The 20,114-nt window shown below is 42.3% G+C and overlaps 1 protein-coding gene across 2 annotated transcripts; it reads left to right on the top strand.

Annotated features, from left to right (window-relative positions):
- The first annotated feature begins 1,731 nt into the window (after positions 1-1,731).
- Positions 1,732-18,396, top strand: arhgef5 (Rho guanine nucleotide exchange factor (GEF) 5). 2 transcript variants are annotated; one of them, XM_015950159.3, is made up of 15 exons: positions 1,732-2,179; positions 2,694-5,420; positions 6,708-6,750; positions 6,867-6,916; positions 7,579-7,946; positions 8,540-8,700; positions 8,800-8,952; positions 9,041-9,170; positions 9,254-9,328; positions 9,422-9,511; positions 9,632-9,771; positions 9,948-10,091; positions 14,510-14,577; positions 14,926-15,027; positions 17,599-18,396. In XM_015950159.3, exons 1-15 carry the CDS (start codon positions 2,089-2,091, stop codon positions 17,739-17,741), a joined length of 4,485 nt encoding a protein of 1,494 aa, XP_015805645.3. In that variant the 5' UTR covers positions 1,732-2,088; the 3' UTR covers positions 17,742-18,396. The 2 variants fall into 2 exon arrangements, with proteins under 2 accessions (XP_015805645.3, XP_054596999.2); XM_054741024.2 differs by having other exon boundaries at positions 2,694-6,050.
- The last annotated feature ends 1,718 nt before the right edge of the window (positions 18,397-20,114 follow it).

Raw genomic sequence — 20,114 nt, 5'->3', positions numbered from 1 at the left:
CCGGCTGCTACCACTTCAACTGTAGGACAAACTACCAGAATCCCAAAAAGAAAAACACCATTTCAAGTCACTGACAACAAAAGACGTTTGGACCTAGAAAACGGTGACTTGTGTTTGGTGCCAACTCGTTTCTTCTGAGAAAGCGGGTTCTGGGGACGTGGACCATAGCCGACGGGAGAGGTGAGTGGTATAACTGTGTTTGCATTCAAAAGCTAGCTTGTTCTGCACAGTTGCTTTTGCAGGTTTAACTGTACTGATACTGATACTTTGCTGAAATCTCAAAGTCACAATACCATTTAGATTTGATGAGGATGTAGGATCCGCTGATCTATTTGAAACAAATGAAAGTGACTGAATACAATAATGTCTATTAAAATCACAAAACAAAACTAGATCATCATCAATTATAAGCTCAGGCATTTCAATCCATCTAAAAATCTGTTTTTATATCAAAGACTTACGTCAGAAGCGCCTGCATAAGCACAGAGAATTCAACTGGAGGAGAAAGTAGCTTCAAATTTGGAGATTTATTTCCTGATTTTTGGACATTTAACGTTTAATAGTCTTATTGGTCTATAAATAGGGTCAAACATGGTTGTGTTATACATTGTTGTGTTACACTTAATGTTGTTGTACCAATAAAGCTATTCTATTCGCCCAGGGTTGGATAACACCAATGTGACGCTACCACTGACTCCACTGATGTTTTATCTTCACAAATAACACAAGCTTGAAGGAGTTCTGCTGTGTTGTGGAGTTGCTAATGCTAACAGTTAGCTTCTGCTAGTCAAGATGGTCTCTGCTGTTTCCTGGACACAAAACCAACAACAGCCTTCCCTGTCACAAGTCACAATGGGTGGGTAGATGAATGTTAACTGACAGTGTGACATAGATCTGTCAGGCTTTTCTAATCTCAAAGTTTCACCATCTGTTTCTACCAGAAGCTAATGCAGCAGATAGGTGTAGGAGACCATTTTCATTTTCAGCCTGCATGAAAAATTCAGAGTGACCCATTATAATAAGAATTTTTTTCAGTGTTCCACACTTTTAAGAAACAATTCCCAAGGAAAAGCACCGTAACTCAACAGCTGAATGTCCCATTACTCACAGCCATAAAACTGAATCAACAGCTGATAAATTCAACATACTCAAAGGTTGTTGTCATTGCTGTGGAGTTAAACTACTCCCCGTTAAATGCTTCTGAAGAACACATTTAATTTCGAAGGAAAACCTGAGATTGTTGGAAGCATTACATGGAAACAAAAATCGTGATAATAGCGATCACATAATGTGGAGTTTAGTCGTGGCGTTTCAGATAGTTTAACTCAGGCTTTGTAGTCAATAGAGGTACGTAGACGGTAAATAAACCGTTCACTATCACACCTGCACTCTGCCCCTCCCTCTGTGATTGCTTCATCTGTTTTTTTTAATTATCATAAGAAAATGGTTTTGTTTCCCTTTCCTCCTCTTTGGTTCCACCTCCCACGAGAAAGTAAAGACGTTATTATGGTCCTTCCGTAAGCTTTCCTGCACGATGTGTTCGTTCCCTCACTCTTCACTTTCTTCCTCCCTTCCCCCCACATTTCTTGTGTTATCACAACCGCTTACCTTGACAAAGTGTGTTGAGGAGACACACCCGGTCATTGCATATCAACCAATCACTGAGACGCACTCAAGAGGTGTACTTCCTGTGTTTCGTAAAAGGAGGAATGAGGCAGAAGAGAGGTGAGATTTGTGTACTTGTGTTTGCCAGAGGGGAGGGGGTGTCCACTCTGACAGTCATGTGAGAAGAGCAAAGGATAGCAGTGGACACGCTGACAAGATTTTATTTTTGGGGTTGATTTATGAGAGATCTCCTGGTGAAAGGCGCACAACTGGGAGGACGAGAGTGAGACAAAGAGGAGAAAGATAAGTGTCAATCTGTTGAGACTTGTTTGGGAATTTGAGGAAGGAGGGGAGGTGGGGAGAGACAGCAAGAGGAAAGAGAGCAGGGAGAACTCGGGCGTAAACATGCACTTTTCAGAAGAGTTTCTCGTCTGCGAGAAATAAAAGGAAAAAGACAAAGGACTTTGTTTGGTCACTTAGGTAATGTCCACACAAGGAATGAAATGTCAAACGTTGTCCAATTCCCTGCTGAAACAGGAGGGAGAGAGCAGATCTTCCCGGGATACACCTTCAGGTGAGTTCATACTATAAACCCTACGCTTCTGTTAGCTGTCTCTAATTTGAAGGGATGTTTTCAGAGCGCTTTCAGCTTTGGATTGCATGCTACATACCTTGCCCGTGTGTCACAGGCATCTGCTTTCTGGAAGCCGTCGTTTGGTATGCTGCCTGTTTCAGGTCTGTGCTGCATTCTTACAGAACAGTGAGAGGGTGTCAGCTTTTCTCCTGGCCTGCTTCTTCACTTTGTACCGTAAAAGCTACTGGCCAAACATGTTTTGCAGAAAGCTAAATCGCACCAGTATAAAAAGAAAACAACTAAATAAAAAAATAAACACCTGGATTAGTTTTGTTTGACTAGTATCGGTGAAATATGCTGAATGATCAGCAGCGTTGTGGAAATTTCACCACTAATAGGTAATCTGGTTTTAAAATCAAGAGGCAGCTGTGTAATTGTCCTGAACCTGAACGTTTTGTACCTGAAAAGGTTGAGATTACATCTCTGTAACTAACATTTTTTACTTCTCTTTTAGGCTCTACAAACTATAATGCCAAAGGAAGCAAATGGGCCATCTCTACCAATTTTGAGACTTTGTGTAACCTAACAGCTGGTTCAAGTGGAAAAAGCTCCAGAGACCCAAGTCCAAGGCGAGAGATGACTACCTCTTTGGAACAAGATAAAGACAAGTATGATAAAAGCAGGAGGCGGGAAATGAAAAATGAGAAAATGGGAAGCAAAGGAGGATACAACGACACAGAGCCGAGGAGACATGTTGAAAGTGAAAGAATTTCCGATTCTCGTCTTAGAGATGCTGAGTGGGTAGTGAGAGAAAGAAAGCCAGAATATGATGCAAGCAAACAAGACATGAAGAAAAAGAGGAAGAAGGGTGACACGTTTCCCAGAATTAAAAATGGAGACCGAGATCCTGATCCCAGAGTAATGCCTCCTGAGATGGAAAAAGAAAGGCGGCATGGACATCGACCCAAAAGAGAGGAAACACAGTTTTGGGAGGAAAAAATTGATAAGCATAAGATCAGGATGAGGAGAAAGGAAGATGGTAAAAGTCCAGGAAGAAGACCTACAGAAGATGAGAGAGCACAAAAGAGGGAACTATATAAGATGTCTGGGGTAGAGTTTCGGGACACAACAAGGGAGACGATTGATCGACAGGACATGAGAGACAGAGTAGCAGCTAGAAGAAGAGAAGATATGAGACTTGACTTGGATGAAAGGAATGCCAGAATGAATTCACAACAGAGAACAGAAAGAGAGATGTATGGGAGGACTCAGGGAAGGACAGTTGCAAAGAGTGAAGGAGACATTGATGAGAGAAGAGACAAAATGAGAGACAGAAGAGGGGAAGAGGGGGACTACATGAGCAAAATGCAACATAACAGGGACAGAGATAGACACAGTGGCAGAGGAACAGAAGCGGAAAGACCCAGAAGGAAAGAAGAGGCCACCTTTGACAGATGCACAGAGACTGACCGGAGAATAGCAAGACAGGTAGACAAAGAGAGAGAGAGACAAATGGAAACTCGAAAAGACTTCAGTGGTTACAGAAGAGAAGATGATCAAATCCGAAGGGAGAGGAGAGCCAGGGAAATGCTTGAAAGGCGGGAACACGCAACGGCAGAGAGAAGGAACAGATCCACAAGTGATCCAGATCCAAGAGTGCCACCGCGAGTCCAAAGCAACAGAGAGTTGACCAGCAGCAAGGATGGTGAGAATATTAGAAGAGACAGAGCTTTTTATGAGGAGAGGGGTCCAATGACAAATTGGGCTGCTGAAATAGAAAGAATCAAAGAAATCCCCAAAAAGCATAGAGGAGGAAACACGAGGATTGAGCAGGAGCGGAGAAGGATGTGGTTAGAGCCACAGAAGGACAGAAACAGTGCTGATGAAGACAGAGAAAGGTATAGAAGGTGGAAAGACAGAGAAAGAGAGAAAGAGATGGATGTCAAGTCACAGGCAGAAAGGGCAAGAGATGTGCAACGAATAAAAGCAGAACCAAATGAGAGGGACTTTGACCAAAGGAGTCACGAAGGAAGGCATGGAGGAGCGAATGGGAATGATGAGAGGACTGAAAATGGGAGAAAAACATTTAGAGAAGGGAAGGGATATCTGTCCGACAGTGACGGAAGGACAGGAAGAAAGCTGCAGGGGTGTGTGGAGGGAGAGAATGTGGTAGATGACAACAAGGAGAGTGGCACAGAGGAAGAGGGAGGGGGTGATTACTTAGTGCGCTCCGGTAGCGAAGGAGGAAGTGATGCCGGCTGGATGCAAGACAGGGACAGAATGCTGTCAGTAGAGAACAGCTCTGGTGGAGATGAAGAGGATGAAAGAGAAGAGGAGGATAAAAATGTTTTGTGTGAGGATCCCACTTCTGCTAGTTCCAAAAGTTTTGAAGGGGATGAGAGGAAAGAAGACTGGGTGACGAAGAAGAAAGTGACTGATGAGGATGAACAAGGTAGGCAACAGAATTCAAACATTATTTTCAGTGTGACTGGGCAAAGTCATCCTCAGTCAGAAGCCACCCAGTTGTCATTGTCAGAAAATGACGAGGTGGGTGGAGCAGAAATAGATGAAGCAAATATGGAAAAACATACTCAACGTAGTCATGATATCACACATGAAAATCCTCAGCTGACATCAAGCGAAACAGATGAGCAGCCAGTTTTAACCAACAGAGATAAAGAAAGCGACCACAGCACATCAAGATTCACCACAGAAGATGCTAAAGAAGACGTTCAATGCGAAGCATCCCAAAAGCTCCAAGATGAAGAACTCGGAGGCGGAAACAAGAGCAAAGAGGGTCCTTGTGTAAAAATAAGACCAATGAAAAGAGACTCACAGACTGAAAAACTCCTTAAACGTTGGAGAGAGCAAACAAATGAGCCAAACACTTCTGAGCAAACGCGTCCCCTATTGGAGGATATAAACACTGAATCAATGAGTCCAGAGGAAATTGAGAGGATTCAGATTAGAATGAGTAGAGTGTGGGCCACATCCGAAGAGCCAAAACGACATTCCCAAGCCGCTCACATGAAATGGGCCAAGGATGTCATGCGTTTGTACATGGGCAACTCCGAGGAACAGGTGGAGGACCAAAACACAGGACCACGGGAAGATCAAGGGGTCGCTGGATCCGAGTACCACCAGGAACCCCAGGTGGTCTCACAAGTTAGCTTTGATCTTCCCACTGTTATACTGACAAGAGACGATCACTTGGCGCCGGACCTGGAGGAGGAGTTAGGAGGTATGAGGCAAGCTGATATGCAGGCTGATCAGGCCACAGCTATGCATGTCGTCACAAACACATACACTCATACTGACACACGTCCGAGCACAGCAATGAAGGAAGACCGTGCTAAAAACCAAACCACTGAACCGTCCAGTCAGGGCCAGTTAGACGAAGCAGATATAGACGAGTTAAGAAAATCGGGCACGGATGTTTACATAGAAGAGGAAGAGGAGTGGTATTTAACTGGTACCAACATGCTGTACAAGCCAAACAGCTGTCCGACACTTTATTGTGATTTTGAGTCTGACTTCAAAACTCCCCCTACAAAGGCTAAGAGTAAAAGTGTGGTTGATGAAATCAGTCAGAGCGTAGAGGAGAGGCAAACTGATAAGGAGGTTACTGAGGCGGAGGTGGAGAAAATGATAGGAGAAATGGAAGAGGAAACCGAAGAGGGAGAGACAGACGCTGAAAAGAGAGCGGTGGCTGAGACAGACGCCTGCAGCGTGGAGGATTATGGTCCTAAATCTCGCTTTCGAAGAAGAGGGATCCGTTTACCTACTAAGAGAAGAAATGGAGAGTGTGAAAAGGTGGAAGAGGAGGAAGGTGTTGGAAGAGATCGCAGAACCAGAGTGTTCTTTACTACAGGTAAAGACAGAAAACTATGTGTGATCACTGGGATCATCTGTTCCAATCCAATTACCCTTCCCCAAATCTACGAAACAGCCTCTCAGCCTTTCTTCCGTCTCCTTATTTCTTTTATCCCACGAGTGTGGCAGATTCCTTTCAGACTTCATTTCCTGGTTACTTACAGCAATCAAATTCACTGAACTTAACATCTAACCAAACCAAACAACACCTAATATGACTTCAAAGTCAAATTCTCTTTTTGTCTTTTGATTATTTTTCGGCCTCCATGCTTCCTTTACTTTTATGTCAGTCACTGAGGTTAAAGTTTGGAGCGTAATCTGACCCTTGCCTCCGATACGCCTATCAGCATGCGTTACCTACTCTGGAAATTGTGTCACAGTGATTGCATATGAGTGGAAATCAGTGGAGGTGGAGAAAGCAAGCGAAAATCAGACGTGTGTCGTTAAAAAGGCCAGTGTTGAAACATTTTCTGTCTCAGACACATTGGTAGCGAGCCACTGAAATAATTAAATGTCTGCAAACCAGCTTGATTTCTAAATTATGTTTTTTTTATTATTTATTTATTAAATATTTAAATATAATGGCTGCATTAAAGTGAGATAAAAGATATGCTGTTTTATAATTCCTCCACCAATGGATACTTTTTTATTCCAGATAACGACGATCATAGTAAAAGCTGGGGAGGGATGGAGCTGAGGTGAGTAAACAAGAATTATGTGCAAGAGAATACAAATTTGCAAACCTTTTAAAGCGATTTATATTTGAATTCCTCTTTAACGGTTTTCTCTCATGTTTTTTTTTTTTTTACTGCAGAAATGTTTTGGATGAAATAAAAAAATCCCAGAAGAGTCACGGTTTTTTCAGTAAGTGTCTCGATTTTACATTTCCTTCTTGTGTTGATTTAAAGAATTTTATTGCAAGAGTTTTGTTTTACGAGTCAAGTCTTTCTGCGTGCATGTGTTTGAGAGTAAAAAATAGCAGTGATAATAACCACTGGTGTACGTGATCATATGCGATCTAAGTGCTGTCAGGAAAAGCACAGCACAATCATTTCCCTTCAGAGCCTGTGAGTCATTTCTGTGTAAGTACCAGATCTGTGACTGTTGATCTCTTAATCACTCTATGTTAGGGTCAAATTGTCACCCACATACTCAAAAGAAGGAAAACCTGTGTTTGTTTACGTCTGGCTCACATTATTAGAAAATAATGTAAACGGTCTGAAACCTCAGCGGTTCCTTCGCTGCTGTTGAACTTGTCTGTTGTGAGAAATGGGAAAGTCGTGCGTTGGTGCTTGATCTGTGTTTGTGAGTCACGGACAAGTTTCTGCAAGCAGTCGCTTCTTTCAAACTCCCCAGGAAAACACCTGGAACTGTAGATTATCTCTACAAATGTTGCAAATGCTAAAAACTAGTCGTGGATATCACGTTCTTCCTTTGCTTTCTCCGGGATTTAAAAAAAAATAGTTTTCATCTTTCAGTCCTGACATGTTTGTCTCACTTTTTCACTTCCTTTTATTCCCGTGCAGAAGACACACAGCTCTACCAGCAGTACATTGACACGACGCAGGAATTTGAGATCCTCCGATCTCGCTCCGATGTTCTCTCAACGTTTGAGGACGCCAGCCTGTCCCCTGCGCCTTCACCTCCCCCCAGCCGCAGACCTCTCCCTCCTCTACCGAGCCAGCCGCACCTTCACTCGTTGTCTCACACGGGCTCAGTCACTAGTGCCAAAAACCTGCCTCTCCCAGAACTCCCCAACACAGAACGCAGGCCTTCCTCCCCACGCCTGTCCATCTCCCTCTCACAGTCGTCCTTACTCTGGCGGGAGTTGGAGGATGTCCGGTACAGTCCTGACCTGGAGCTGCTCACTGAAGATCAGAGGCGACTACAGGAGGTAACCAAATTACAGTCCCTCAGCCGGCGGTCTAAAACTTGCTTCTGTCTATTCTTAAATAAACCCTGTTGGCAGCTGCTGATCATCTTTGCTTCGCCACGAGCCTTTACTTGCTTGTTTAAGTATGAAGAAATGTAACTTTGAGTTAATGAAGAATGGTATTAGGAGTCAGTCATCTGCACTTTCATCTCTGGAAAGTTACTGGAACAACATACCTTGCATAAAGAAATACAAAATAATCCTGAGGGCAAGTGACAGTAATAACTCTAATTTATTGCTCCACCAGCTTCACTTTAAAAGGCTTCATTTCCGTTAGAAAAAAATGTGCTTTTTTTTTACGTTAGGGATTGATTTCCTTGTAGCTGCTGACTGTTATTCCGTCAAACTGCTAAAATTTCCCGCTACTGATCTTGTTTTTACTGACAGTGTATCAAACCAAAAGACAAGCATTTCTGAGTAAACCTCAGAAGAAGTGTGAGTCACAGTCAGACCTTTTTTCCACGTGTTGTGAAATCCAAGCTGATAGATAACTGCTGCAGTTTAGTCGTTTTCACGTCTTCCAGCATCATCGCTTCTCTGATTTTATTTACAAGGTAAGATTTGAGGTTGTGACCTCAGAGGCGTCCTACTGCCGAAGTTTGGACATAGTTGTCGACCACTTTGTCAAGTCCAAGCAGCTGGGACAACTGTTGACCACTCAGGACAAGAACTGGCTTTTCTCCCGTCTGGCCGACGTCCGCACAATCAGCCGCAGGTCAGAAATGTTACGCCTCGTTTCAGATGAAGAAGGGTGGGGACGTTTTTAAAAAAAAGCTAACCAGTCAAAAACTTTTCATGTTTCTGTTCTTTTTAGATTTCTGTCAATGCTGGAGCAGCGCATGGAATCGGACATCATGCGCTTTACCGTGTGTGACATAATTGCTGAACATTGTCCACGCTTCAGATGCGTCTATGTGCCCTACCTCACGAACCAGTCGTATCAGGATGCCACCTACCAAAAGCTTATGTGAGCACATTCTCGTTTGCGTTTCCGCTTTCAGGTGGACTTTTCATAAAACCGTAGCTTAGTTTGACCCATTTTTCCGTTTTTTTAGGAATGGGAATCCAGGGTTTAAGCAGGTTGTAGAGACATTAGAGAAGAGTCAAGTTTGCGAGCGACTTCCTCTTCGCTCCTTCCTCGTTCTCCCCTTCCAAAGAATCACAAGAATTAAGCTGCTTGTTCAAGTGTGTATGAAACCTTACTAAAGTGCACAAGCCTTACTTGGTTTTCTCCATTTAATCTGATGCCTGTTCTTGTACTTGTGTAGAATATCGTGAAAAGAACAACTCCTGGTACAGAGGAGGCGACGCACGCCATCAGAGCTTTGAAACTTCTAGAGAAGGTGCGGCGAGTTCTTCTGTTTCTCACCCACGACTGTCACTGCTACGTAGAAATCTACAACATGTACACGAAAAACTGTTTGCTTTTCCTCTAGATGATTCGTGAAAGTAATGAGAGCATCTCTCAGATGAAAAACCTCGAGTCTTTAGTCGCTCTCAACTCTAAGGTCAACTTTGAGTGCAAGGTGAGTAATAACAAGACTCCAGAATACTTGCTGGACTTTTACTAAACACTGCCTTTTTTTTAGCTATTGGAGAAACCCCAACTGTAGGACAGAAATATGGTTTTCTTGTTGTTGTTTCAGACTCTTCCACTGGTCAGTCAGTCTCGGAGGTTGGTGCGTGAAGGTGCCATCACCAAGCTGTCAAATTCTCTAAAAGAGCCCGAGAAAAGTATTTATTTGCATCTCTTCAATGACTACTTGCTTTTCTCCGTTCCAAAGGAGTGAGTAACTTTGTGATGTCATTATAACCCGTCAGCAGCTAACTGGCTCCTCTCTCATTACTATTCACTGCATCCTGTTTTTCTATCATCTGCTGCCTCATTATCTCTCCAGTCTTATCAAAGCTCATCCTTCCGCTGCCCGCCTGACTTGTCGTTTGTGCTTTTGCTGTGTGCAGAGGGGGGAGATTCACGGTGATCAACCACTATCCTGTGACAGAGCTGTGCGCGGAGGACTGCCCTGTCAAGCTCGACACCCTGCAGAAGAACCTGTTTCGATTGCGCACAAAGCAGAACCTCCTTTTGCTACGAGCCGACTCGGCGTAAGAAGCGTGCACAACAGAACAGATGGCTGCGAATCCTTAAGCCACCTTTCCATCGGATGCAAAAGCGTTGCAAAACGGCCGCTAAACCTACTTTGCTGCAACTAACTGCCTTTATATTGGATGGGTTCCTTTCCGCTGTCAGCAATGAGTAATGTTTTGGACGCTTCCCAGAAGCGAAGACACTCTTACATTGCGTTTCGAGTCTATTTTTTACGTGCTATGCCTCCAAAACACTTCAAACTCTGCAGTTTATGTCGGGCCAGACAGGAAGTCACACACAAAAGCAGTGTAAAACATCCATAGACTTTCAAAATAAAGGTGAGACGCAAATAAACGCATTTAATTTCCTGTAAACCCCCTGTAGCCAAACAGAACAGAAACTAAACCACAGACCTTTGTGGATACATGCAGCTGTCTTTCTCCTCGCTTGTTGTTGTGTGGACTTCTGAAATCACGCGTGGTGTTGCAGTTCTCCTATGATTTTGTGACTTTGTAGGACCCACAGCGTGGAATGCTTTTGCTCCCGGTTGGAAGAGAGCTTGTGGGTAAAATGGCTCTTTCCCGTTACACGCCGCTTTTATCCGGTGGAAAGGAGGCTTTAAAATAATCACGTGTTTCATCATAAACCATCCAAAGGCAATTATAGAACATACATGTGGAACTTCAGGTCACATTTTACTAATCTCACTTAACACCAATCTATTTTTGGGTTTTAAAAGACAATAATGCAAATCACGCCAAAAGACTGAAACATAATCAAACGAGGAGATAATTATATTAAAACATAGAAACTAACAGCGTTTGGCGGTTTGGTGTTCTAAGATCCATTGTTTCAGAACTCGTCATTTTGCAAAAAGTGGATGTTTGACAGGCAAAACATCTATATAAATAATACATTTCTTCTCATACATTCTCCTGCAATGCCCTGGTCCTGTAGAATGAGCCCTGGCATTTTTACCGTGATTGCCTGTTTTTCTGTAAAATGACAGAAAAAGAGAGATGCTCGGGTCGAGCAGGCTGCTTCATGCGCGTTCACGCTCAGGCATAGCCCGTAGCATTTGCTATCAGTAGCTTTAGCAGCAGAGAGAGAGGCAGTGCCACTTTGTCGCTGTTCCTAACGCCTAGTGATGAACCTAGCTACATTTCTGAGGACCCTTAGCTACTTTCTGTGGAACTTTCTTCTAGATATTTCCTGCAAATTAGCAACAAAATAGCCATTTTCGCTCCAAATCGTTCTTTGGTTTGACGTTGTTTCAGCTGTCATCAAGGATATAAATGTTACAGATACAAAGGATGTCACTGGCGCTTTAGCTCACCTAGTAAGACATCGGACTCTGTGCTGAAGAGAAAGGTGCAGAACCAAATTTAATTAATTAGCTGCACGTTCTCCTGTCCTCTGTCCTCCGGGCCACACACACACACACACACACACACACACACACACACACACACACACACACACACACACACACACACACACACACACACACACACACACACACACACACACACACACACACACACACACACACACACACACACACACACACACGGGACTGTCTCAGCTGTTATTTTCGTTAAGGAGTGTGCACGTACAGCATGCCTCCTCGTGCACGAGCGTACTATTGAAGCTGCCGTTACGCTTTTGGCCTGAGGGGGCAATCACGAGCATAAAAATGCAAAACTCCGTAAAGTCCCTTTAATGTCTGAAGTTTCCTTTAAAACAAAAACAAACCAAGGACACTTGGGCTGATTAGACAGACAGGTACACACAAGCTTATATCTGGTACTTGGTGCTTTTTAAGTTAATATTCTCTTGTAAGGAGGATTTTCCACATATGATGTTTGTTTATTAAGTGTTTTACTAATTTAATGAAACATTTTTTTGTTTGAATGAAGGAGTTGACTTCTAGAAAACAACCTTTTTTCAGAGAATACTTTTTTCATCTTGTTCACGTTACTTCTAAAGTTGTGTTTTATTTTAATTTATGAACAATTTCTCATTAATTGGGTCGATTCTACCTCATATTTTTAATAGAAGAAGATCTTTAATTGTATACAACAAACATTTATTTCACAATTAAAACCAACATCGTAAACAACTAAAATATTGGCACATTCAGTGTTTAAAGTCAACTGCAGCGACCAGAGATGTGCTTATACACACCAATCAGTGCAATAAGTCCAAGTATGCTTGAACTTGTTTAAAGGGAACTTTAAATGTTGCAAATCTGTGTTGCAGAAATACAACAGATATTGATCTTAGTCAACCTCATGCAGAAATGTTTTCAAGAACTTGATATGTGAGATTTGCGTATAAAGTTGTTTTAATGCTAAAAGCTGTTTCCTCTACTACAAATGCTGCTGCAGCTTTGACCTAATTAGACTATTTTCTCCTCTGTGCTCTTTGGAAATAGGTTTAAAAATAGCTGAAATTGTGGCAAGAACCTCAACAATTCTTCATTAATGACAATAAAATTAAACCTGTCTCTACAGAGAGGCAAATTCGGAAAGACAAAAACCATAACCCTATCCACCCATCCACCTGGACAGCAGTAGCTCAGGAAGTAGAGCTGTAATCTGAAGGTTGCAGGTTTGATCCTGAATGCTGCTGTTGTGTTCTTGAGCAAGACATTTAACCCACCTTGCCAGCTGGTGGTGGTCAGAGGGACCGGTGGCACCTGTGCTCAGCAAGCCTCACCTCTGTCAGTTCACTCCAAGCAGCTGTGGCTACATCGTAGCTCATCATCACCAGTGTGTGAATGTGTGTGTAAATGGGTGAATGACTGATTGTATTGTGAAGCACCTTGGGTGGTTCCAGGACTAATAAGGTGCTACATAAATACAAACAATTTACCACCCATCCATCCACCAATCAACTCATCTATTCACCCAACCATCCATCAATTCATCCATCCACTAATCCATCCATCCACCCAACCATCTGTCCATCCAACCATCCACTCACCCATCCATCCACCAATCAACTCATCTATTCACCCAACCATCCATCAATTCATCCATCCACTCATCCATCCTTCCATCCATCCACCCAACCATCTGTCCATCCAACCATCCACTCACCCATCCATCCAGCCATCAATTCATCCATCCACTCATCCATCCATCTATCCATCCATCCATCCATCCATCCATCCATCCATCCATCCATCATTCATTCATTCATTCATCCACTCCCCCACTCATCCAACCATCATCAACTCGCCCATCCATCCACCCAACCATCTATCCATCCAACCATCCACTTACCCACCCTTCCATCCATCTATCCATCCATCCACCCACCCACCCAACCATCCATCCACCCATTCATCCATTCATCTGCCCATCCATCCATCTGCCCATCCATCCATCTATCCACCCAACCATCCATCCACCCATTCATCCATCCATCTGCCCATCCATCCATCCATCCATCCATCCACCCACCCACCCACCCAACCATCCATCCACCCATTCATCCATTCATCTGCCCATCCATCCATCTGCCCATCCATCCATCTATCCACCCAACCACCCAACCATCCATCCACCCAACCATCCATCCACCCATTCATCCATCCATCTGCCCATCCATCCATCCATCCATCTATCCATCCACCCATCCAACCATCCATCCACCCATTCATCCATTCATCTGCCCATCCATCCATCTATCCACCCAACCACCCAACCATCCATCCACCCATTCATCCATCCATCTGCCCATCCATCCATCCATCCATCCATCCATCCATCCAATCAATCAATCAATATAGGCCTTTTGAACCCAGGAGACAAAAAAGTACACAGCAATTCATGGATTTAATCTGAAGTGGGGATTTTTCTATTTGAAATTATTGCTATTAGAAATGAACCAATAAAATATCTATTATGGAATCAGGAAGTTAAATGTCTTATTCCATTTTCACCTAATCACCAGATAGTCTATATGTAAAAATAAACCATGTCCTCATGTTAAAGAATGGTCAAAACAAAGTAGATATACATGAGATTGACCAGCCTTGTCCTGAAGTTCTGTGTAGGTAAATGTTTTTCCATATTTTACTTTAAAAGGGTTTTCTTATTAAATTGCCCTTCACAAAAGTAGGACATAATCCTCATTCTTAATCCCATTGCACCATTGGAGACAGAGCTTTCTCTGTGGCTGCTCCCACCTCATGGAACTCTGTCCCCCAACATATTCGTACTGCTGACTCACTTCATAAATAAATTAAAAAAAAACTCCTGAAAACGTACCTGTTTAATCAAGCATTTAAAGCCTGTCAATTTATTTTACTGTCTCCTTCTCTCTGATTGTAAAGCATCTTTAAGTTGTGGTTAAAAGCGCTATATGAAACCAATACATTATTATGATTTATTATTCTTATTATTCTTAACTGTTTTCTCTACAGGAGTGATAAACTACGCTGGATTTCAGCAATCTCCCCGCCCCAACCTATAGAACTTTCCTCTGTACAAGGTACGCACACGTTTGGGTAAGGTGGAAACAGACAGACAGGATGTGTTTACTGTTTATATCTTACTCATGCAGCTCATATAGAGCCAAACTGTATCGCGAGCCGGTATCATGCTATTTTACACCTTCAGAGCAACGGTAGGAACACTATATGATAAAATATCACTGTTTGCACTTTTGAGGTGTCACTTTTTATAAAATATGTTGTTTTTGTGAGACTTTCCTTCATCCCAGAAATAAGACGCTTAAGAAGCACTGATAGAAACACATATATTAGTAGACTATAGACTTTCACTTAATACGAACCTGCATCTGTATCTGTCAAATACCACCTTTTCTTCCTTTATCCAGATTGTGCACAGATGCAGTGCATCCGAGCTTACGTGGCCCAGCAGCCAGATGAGCTGTCTTTAGAAAAAGCTGATGTTATTCTGGTGCACCAGGACTGCGACAGTAAGTCAATCATGCAGCTTAGTCTTGTGGAAAATACAGTGTTGCCAACTGTTTTTGACTGAAAGTAGCTGAAGTTACCCCCAAAAGTCGCTAGATGTCGCCAGATGACGTCACGTGCTAATTTACATATTGATTAAGTTATCACGCCACATTGGCATTCATTTCCCCATAGTGTGGGAAATGTTTTAGTCCTATATAAAACTATGTTATGTGTTAAAGTTATTAATTAGTATGATTAAAATGGCCCAAATTGCTTTGATATGTACAATAAATTCCAAAAGTATCAATAAAGTGACATTAGGACAGATACGGTGTGGTGATCCAAACAGTTCTGTTGTAGGATATAACTCAGACCTCCTGCTCTCCTCATTCTCACAGCCATTTTCCCAAAAAGCAGGTTTTTTTACACCTCATAGTTTCTCTACTTCTCTGTTGTGTATTCTTTCCATCGTGATAATAACGGCGCGCCAAGCAAAAGGGAGCGGGTGTCTCATGGTATAACCATCCCTGTGTCACTGAAGGAAATTTAGATGAGCCACAGAGCTGCGTGTGTAAACGGGACGGTAGTTGAAACTCCCGTTGACTTTATTTGCCAAATGCCGGAAAAACCAAAGTGTCTGACGGCTGCAGGACCAGAGATCGCAGGTTGACGCCTGTGCCGTCTCTAGTAGAAGCGTGAGCCTGCAGCAGCAGCAGACGTCGACGGTCTCCAGCTCTGCAACTGTACCTTTGTCTTGGGCGAATCAGCCCGTCCGAAAACGGTTTATGATTGTCAGTCTTCGTGCACATGTGCAGATTATTGTTCTCTTTCCTTACTCCCGGAAGAACGGTTCAGAGTGCAAATGGTTTCTTTGTTGCTAATCTGTGGGGAATATCTACAAGAAAGTTCTACAGAAAGTAGTGACGGGTCCTGAGAAATGTTGCTAGGTTTGTCGCTAGGCGCTTTTTGGGAAAAAAGTCATTGAGGGGGGTCAAAAAGTCATTAGGAACCAGTGTTGGGCAAGTTATTTCAAAACTGTAATTTATTACTTGTTACCCTCATTTTAAAGTAATTCATTACTTTACAATATTACTGATTTTAAAATGTAAGGCATTACACTACTTTTGCATTACTTTAACCCTTTGATGCATGAATTATGAAATCTTCAACCATGATTTTTTAAACAAATTTTTTCATCGGTCTTTGGGTGTGAATGAAACAAATTTCAACAAATTTTTTGGTAAAATTTTATAATTTACAAATAATTTATTACATGTCCACCTCAGTGGGCAGCGTGCATTCTGAACATGAAATATGTTGGCTTGGCTTACTGAAGTCCAAATGGAGGGGCTCAAATGCAATTAAGTCTTCAACAGCTGTGCTTAATAACAAAAACAAATAAATAACAATTTTGAGTACCTGTCCACTGTAGTGACCATTATGCATCAAAGGGTTAAGTTACTTTCACTAAAACAACTTCAATATGAATCTGGTAATGTGACGCTCAGTGAGCTCATGACATATATGTGGAAGGTGATGTGGTGTCTGAGCTAGGATTGCTGTTAAAAACAGTCAGATATAATAAAAGTGCTTTGAAATGATTGTTTATTAAATAAAAGCAACAACAATCTGTACTCTCAGCACGCTGCCATCTTATATTAACTAAGCAGGGAGTGAGGTGGTGGGGGCTCCAAGCCTATATTTGCCTTGGTCCCCAAATGCCTTGATACGGCCCTGGATGTGGCACTGACTTCTGGGGTGATCTGATTCTATCACATGTATAAATATTAAATGCTTATATATTATTGCTTTTCACTGGTAAATATGTGTATTGGGGAAAAATCTACCAACTTTTTTCTTTTCAAGCACTTTGTTTTGTTTTCTTGATTTTATTTGAATAATTTCCTGCCCTTTCTCTCTCTAACCTTCCTGCATGCTGCATGTTTTCTCCGTGTTCCAGAAAAACTGTTTCCTAGACTTCCTACTTTCTAATGATCAGCCAAAGGGATCTTCACATGCGCTGCGCTCCAGCAGTAATGAGTTGAAATCACCGGGGCACAGATTATGAACTCAGCTGAGGCAAAGCACGTCAGAAAAGCACAAAATACCAGAGAATATGCACCGATATGAACGATCGCAAGTGAATTATTTTGTTTTATTGGAGCGATTTTGTGAATGTTTCAGCGGCCGCGTGGAGGATGCAGCTGGAGTATTTGAGCCGGTTCCGCTGCGTCCTCTCTGCCCACAAAGCTGAGTCCATAAATGACGTAATATATGCAGATACTGGATCTTTCTTCGGGTTTCCCGCAATTTGAATTTTTAAGGAACACATCTTGATTCTGGGTTTAAAAATGCATTGTAATTACCGCGTTACTTGTACCGCGTAAATATTACCATTTTCTTTCCCTGTAATGCCTTACATTACCACATTACAGCAAAAAGCAATGCATTACAGTAATTAATTACTTTTGTACCGCATTACTCCCAACACTGTTAGGAATAGCGACAAAGTCGCTAAGTTGGCAACACTGGGAAAATAATGATTGTTCACTGTTTTAGTTCCTTCATATCAGATCTTCTTGTATTTCTAGACTGGGTAGAAGGGACCAAACTGTCCGACCTACATCGTGGATGGATGCCCAAGTCGCATTTGGAAGCCATCGTCAACCCTAAAGTCAGAAAACGCAACCTATCAGATGCCCTCAAAGTGACTAATGCCACCGCTACTGCCTGAGCTGTACGCTGACACCCTGAATGTATTATAAAGTAGTTTATCTGCTTTGTACCTTGAACAATAAATATTCTGACATTTTGCTGATAAGTTGCTGACATGAGTGCAGCAGCTTAAAAACACCTAAAAACAACTTTATGTCTAGAATAAAGTCTCACTGGGTTCCCAAATTGAACAAAGTATTTATGCAGAACAATGCATAGATTTGTATGACAGCCATTCTCAGTTAATATCCATTTTTGTATGACTACTAACAGCAGATGCAATGCATATATTTTCTGCACATCAGTGTTCTCAGAGTGCATTGGTGTTTTTAATGCAATTGTTTAAAATAATTGTCTTTCTACAATTTTAGTTTAAAAAACACTTTTGTTCATGGAAAAAAAATTTTGGGGGGGAAATTGCCTGTTGAGCTCCTGCATGCATAAAATGTAACACAAGTCTTTATAACGATTCAGTGATCTGTTTAATTTTTGTTTTTCTTTGGTTTAAACCTTTACATTCAGTGCATTATTTTTGTATGACTTGTCTGTCGCTGCTGTAATAAGTCAGTATCCCCTACTGGGGATCAATTAAGTCTATGTTGTCTGATCTACCACGTGTACAGCTTCATAAAGAAAATAAACATTTCAATAAAAGGATTGATGGAACAGAACGAGTTTGAGTCTTGCACGTGTTCCTATTTTTGAGCTTACACAACTTAAACTGCTAAAATGTGCATTTGAAGCAAATTCACACATTTTGATGTTTTCAGAACTGTGATGTTATGAGATAGTTCAGAAAGAACTCAATTACCCAGAAGGCAGGGGAGTAGATTAGGAGGGAAACTGCATGGATGATACAGTAGTGGTGGCTAGTGCTAAATAAAGATCTGGAAAAGGAGTTTTCACGCCTCGTTTGCTTATTATGAGATTAAGCAAGACAACACATGGTGTCAGAAGTGGCCGTGAGCAAGACGAAGGACAGATTTGCCACGGGGGAGCCGCGAAAGACGGATGTAGAGGGAGAGTATGGAGAGCGTGAGTAATGGCGCGCTACAGAGCTACATGCTAAAGACCGGTGCTGCATCGTGTGACGCCCGGGAGCGAGGGTAAAAGTGAAGCTGATCGTGTGTGGTCACTTAGAGCAAACAGAAGAGGAATCGGTGCCTGTGAGAGCAGATAGACAACAGTAAAGAGCTGCAGTGATTGAGATACCCCGACGTGCTGCCATGGATAAGCTAAGCCCGCCCTCATCCATGCAAGTGACTGGTAACCTTGCTGAAAACTGGAAGCGCTTTAAGCAGAGGTTTAATATATATTTGACTGCAAGCGGAGCAGGGGGAGATGATGAAAAACTGAAAGCTCACATCCTTTTGCATGTTATAGGGGAAGATGCATTGGATATATATAATAGCTTTCAGCTGGATGAAGCTGATTTGACTTTGGCTGACGTGATGAATAAATTTGAAGAGTACTTCGTACCTAAACAGAATGTGACCTATGAGAGGTACAAATTTTTTACCCATGATCAGAAGCAGGGAATACCTTTTGATCAATATTTAGCAGAGCTTCACACATTAAGCAAATCGTGTGAATTTGGGACTTTGAGAGACTCGCTAGTAAGAGACAGGATTGTCTGTGGAACTGTGGATAATGCACTGAGAGAGAGGCTGCTCAGAGAGACTGGACTTACACTGGATAAGTGTGTCAGCATGTGCAGAGCAGCGGAAACCACACGAGCACAAGCAAAGGAGCTCCGGAGAGGTGAGACGTCAGTGCATGCTCTAAGCAAAGATGGAGTAATAAAGAAAACATTTACCAAACAAAAGTACCAAAAAGGGAAAGCTACAGAGTTCAGATGTGGTAAATGCGGAAGCAGTCACAGACCAAAATCGTGCCCAGCATTTGGGAAATCCTGTAACAATTGTGGGAAAATGAATCACTATGCCAAATGTTGTAAAGCAGCTCCAAAACAGAAAGTTCACACAGTCGATGAAGAAGCAGAGGATGAGGAGGAGTTCATTGTAGATGAAGTACACACCTCTACATCAGAGAAAGAGGAATGGGTGGTGCCAGTTGAAGTTAATGAGACAATAATTCCATTCAAGTTGGACACAGGGGCCCAGGTTAATTTGGTATCATGGGAACATTACAAAGCTATGACAAAAAAGAGCAAAATGCATCCGGTGAAAATAAGTCACTGGATACACAGGAGAGAGAGTTCCTGTTAAAGGTGGATGTGTTGCGACATTCAGATACAAAAAACACCAGATAAGAGCACAGCTGCTGATCGTGGATAAGAGTGTACAACCAGTCCTAGGACTCAGTGCATGCGTAAAGCTCAACCTGGTTAAAAGGGTGTACATAGTCTCCACACCAGAAGCCTCGAATGATC

Source organism: Nothobranchius furzeri, chromosome 5 (genome assembly GCF_043380555.1).
Source record: "Nothobranchius furzeri strain GRZ-AD chromosome 5, NfurGRZ-RIMD1, whole genome shotgun sequence".
NCBI lineage: Eukaryota > Metazoa > Chordata > Actinopteri > Cyprinodontiformes > Nothobranchiidae > Nothobranchius > Nothobranchius furzeri.
The sequence above is the reverse complement of the archived record's forward strand: the minus strand, read 5'-3'. Positions and strand labels throughout refer to the sequence as shown.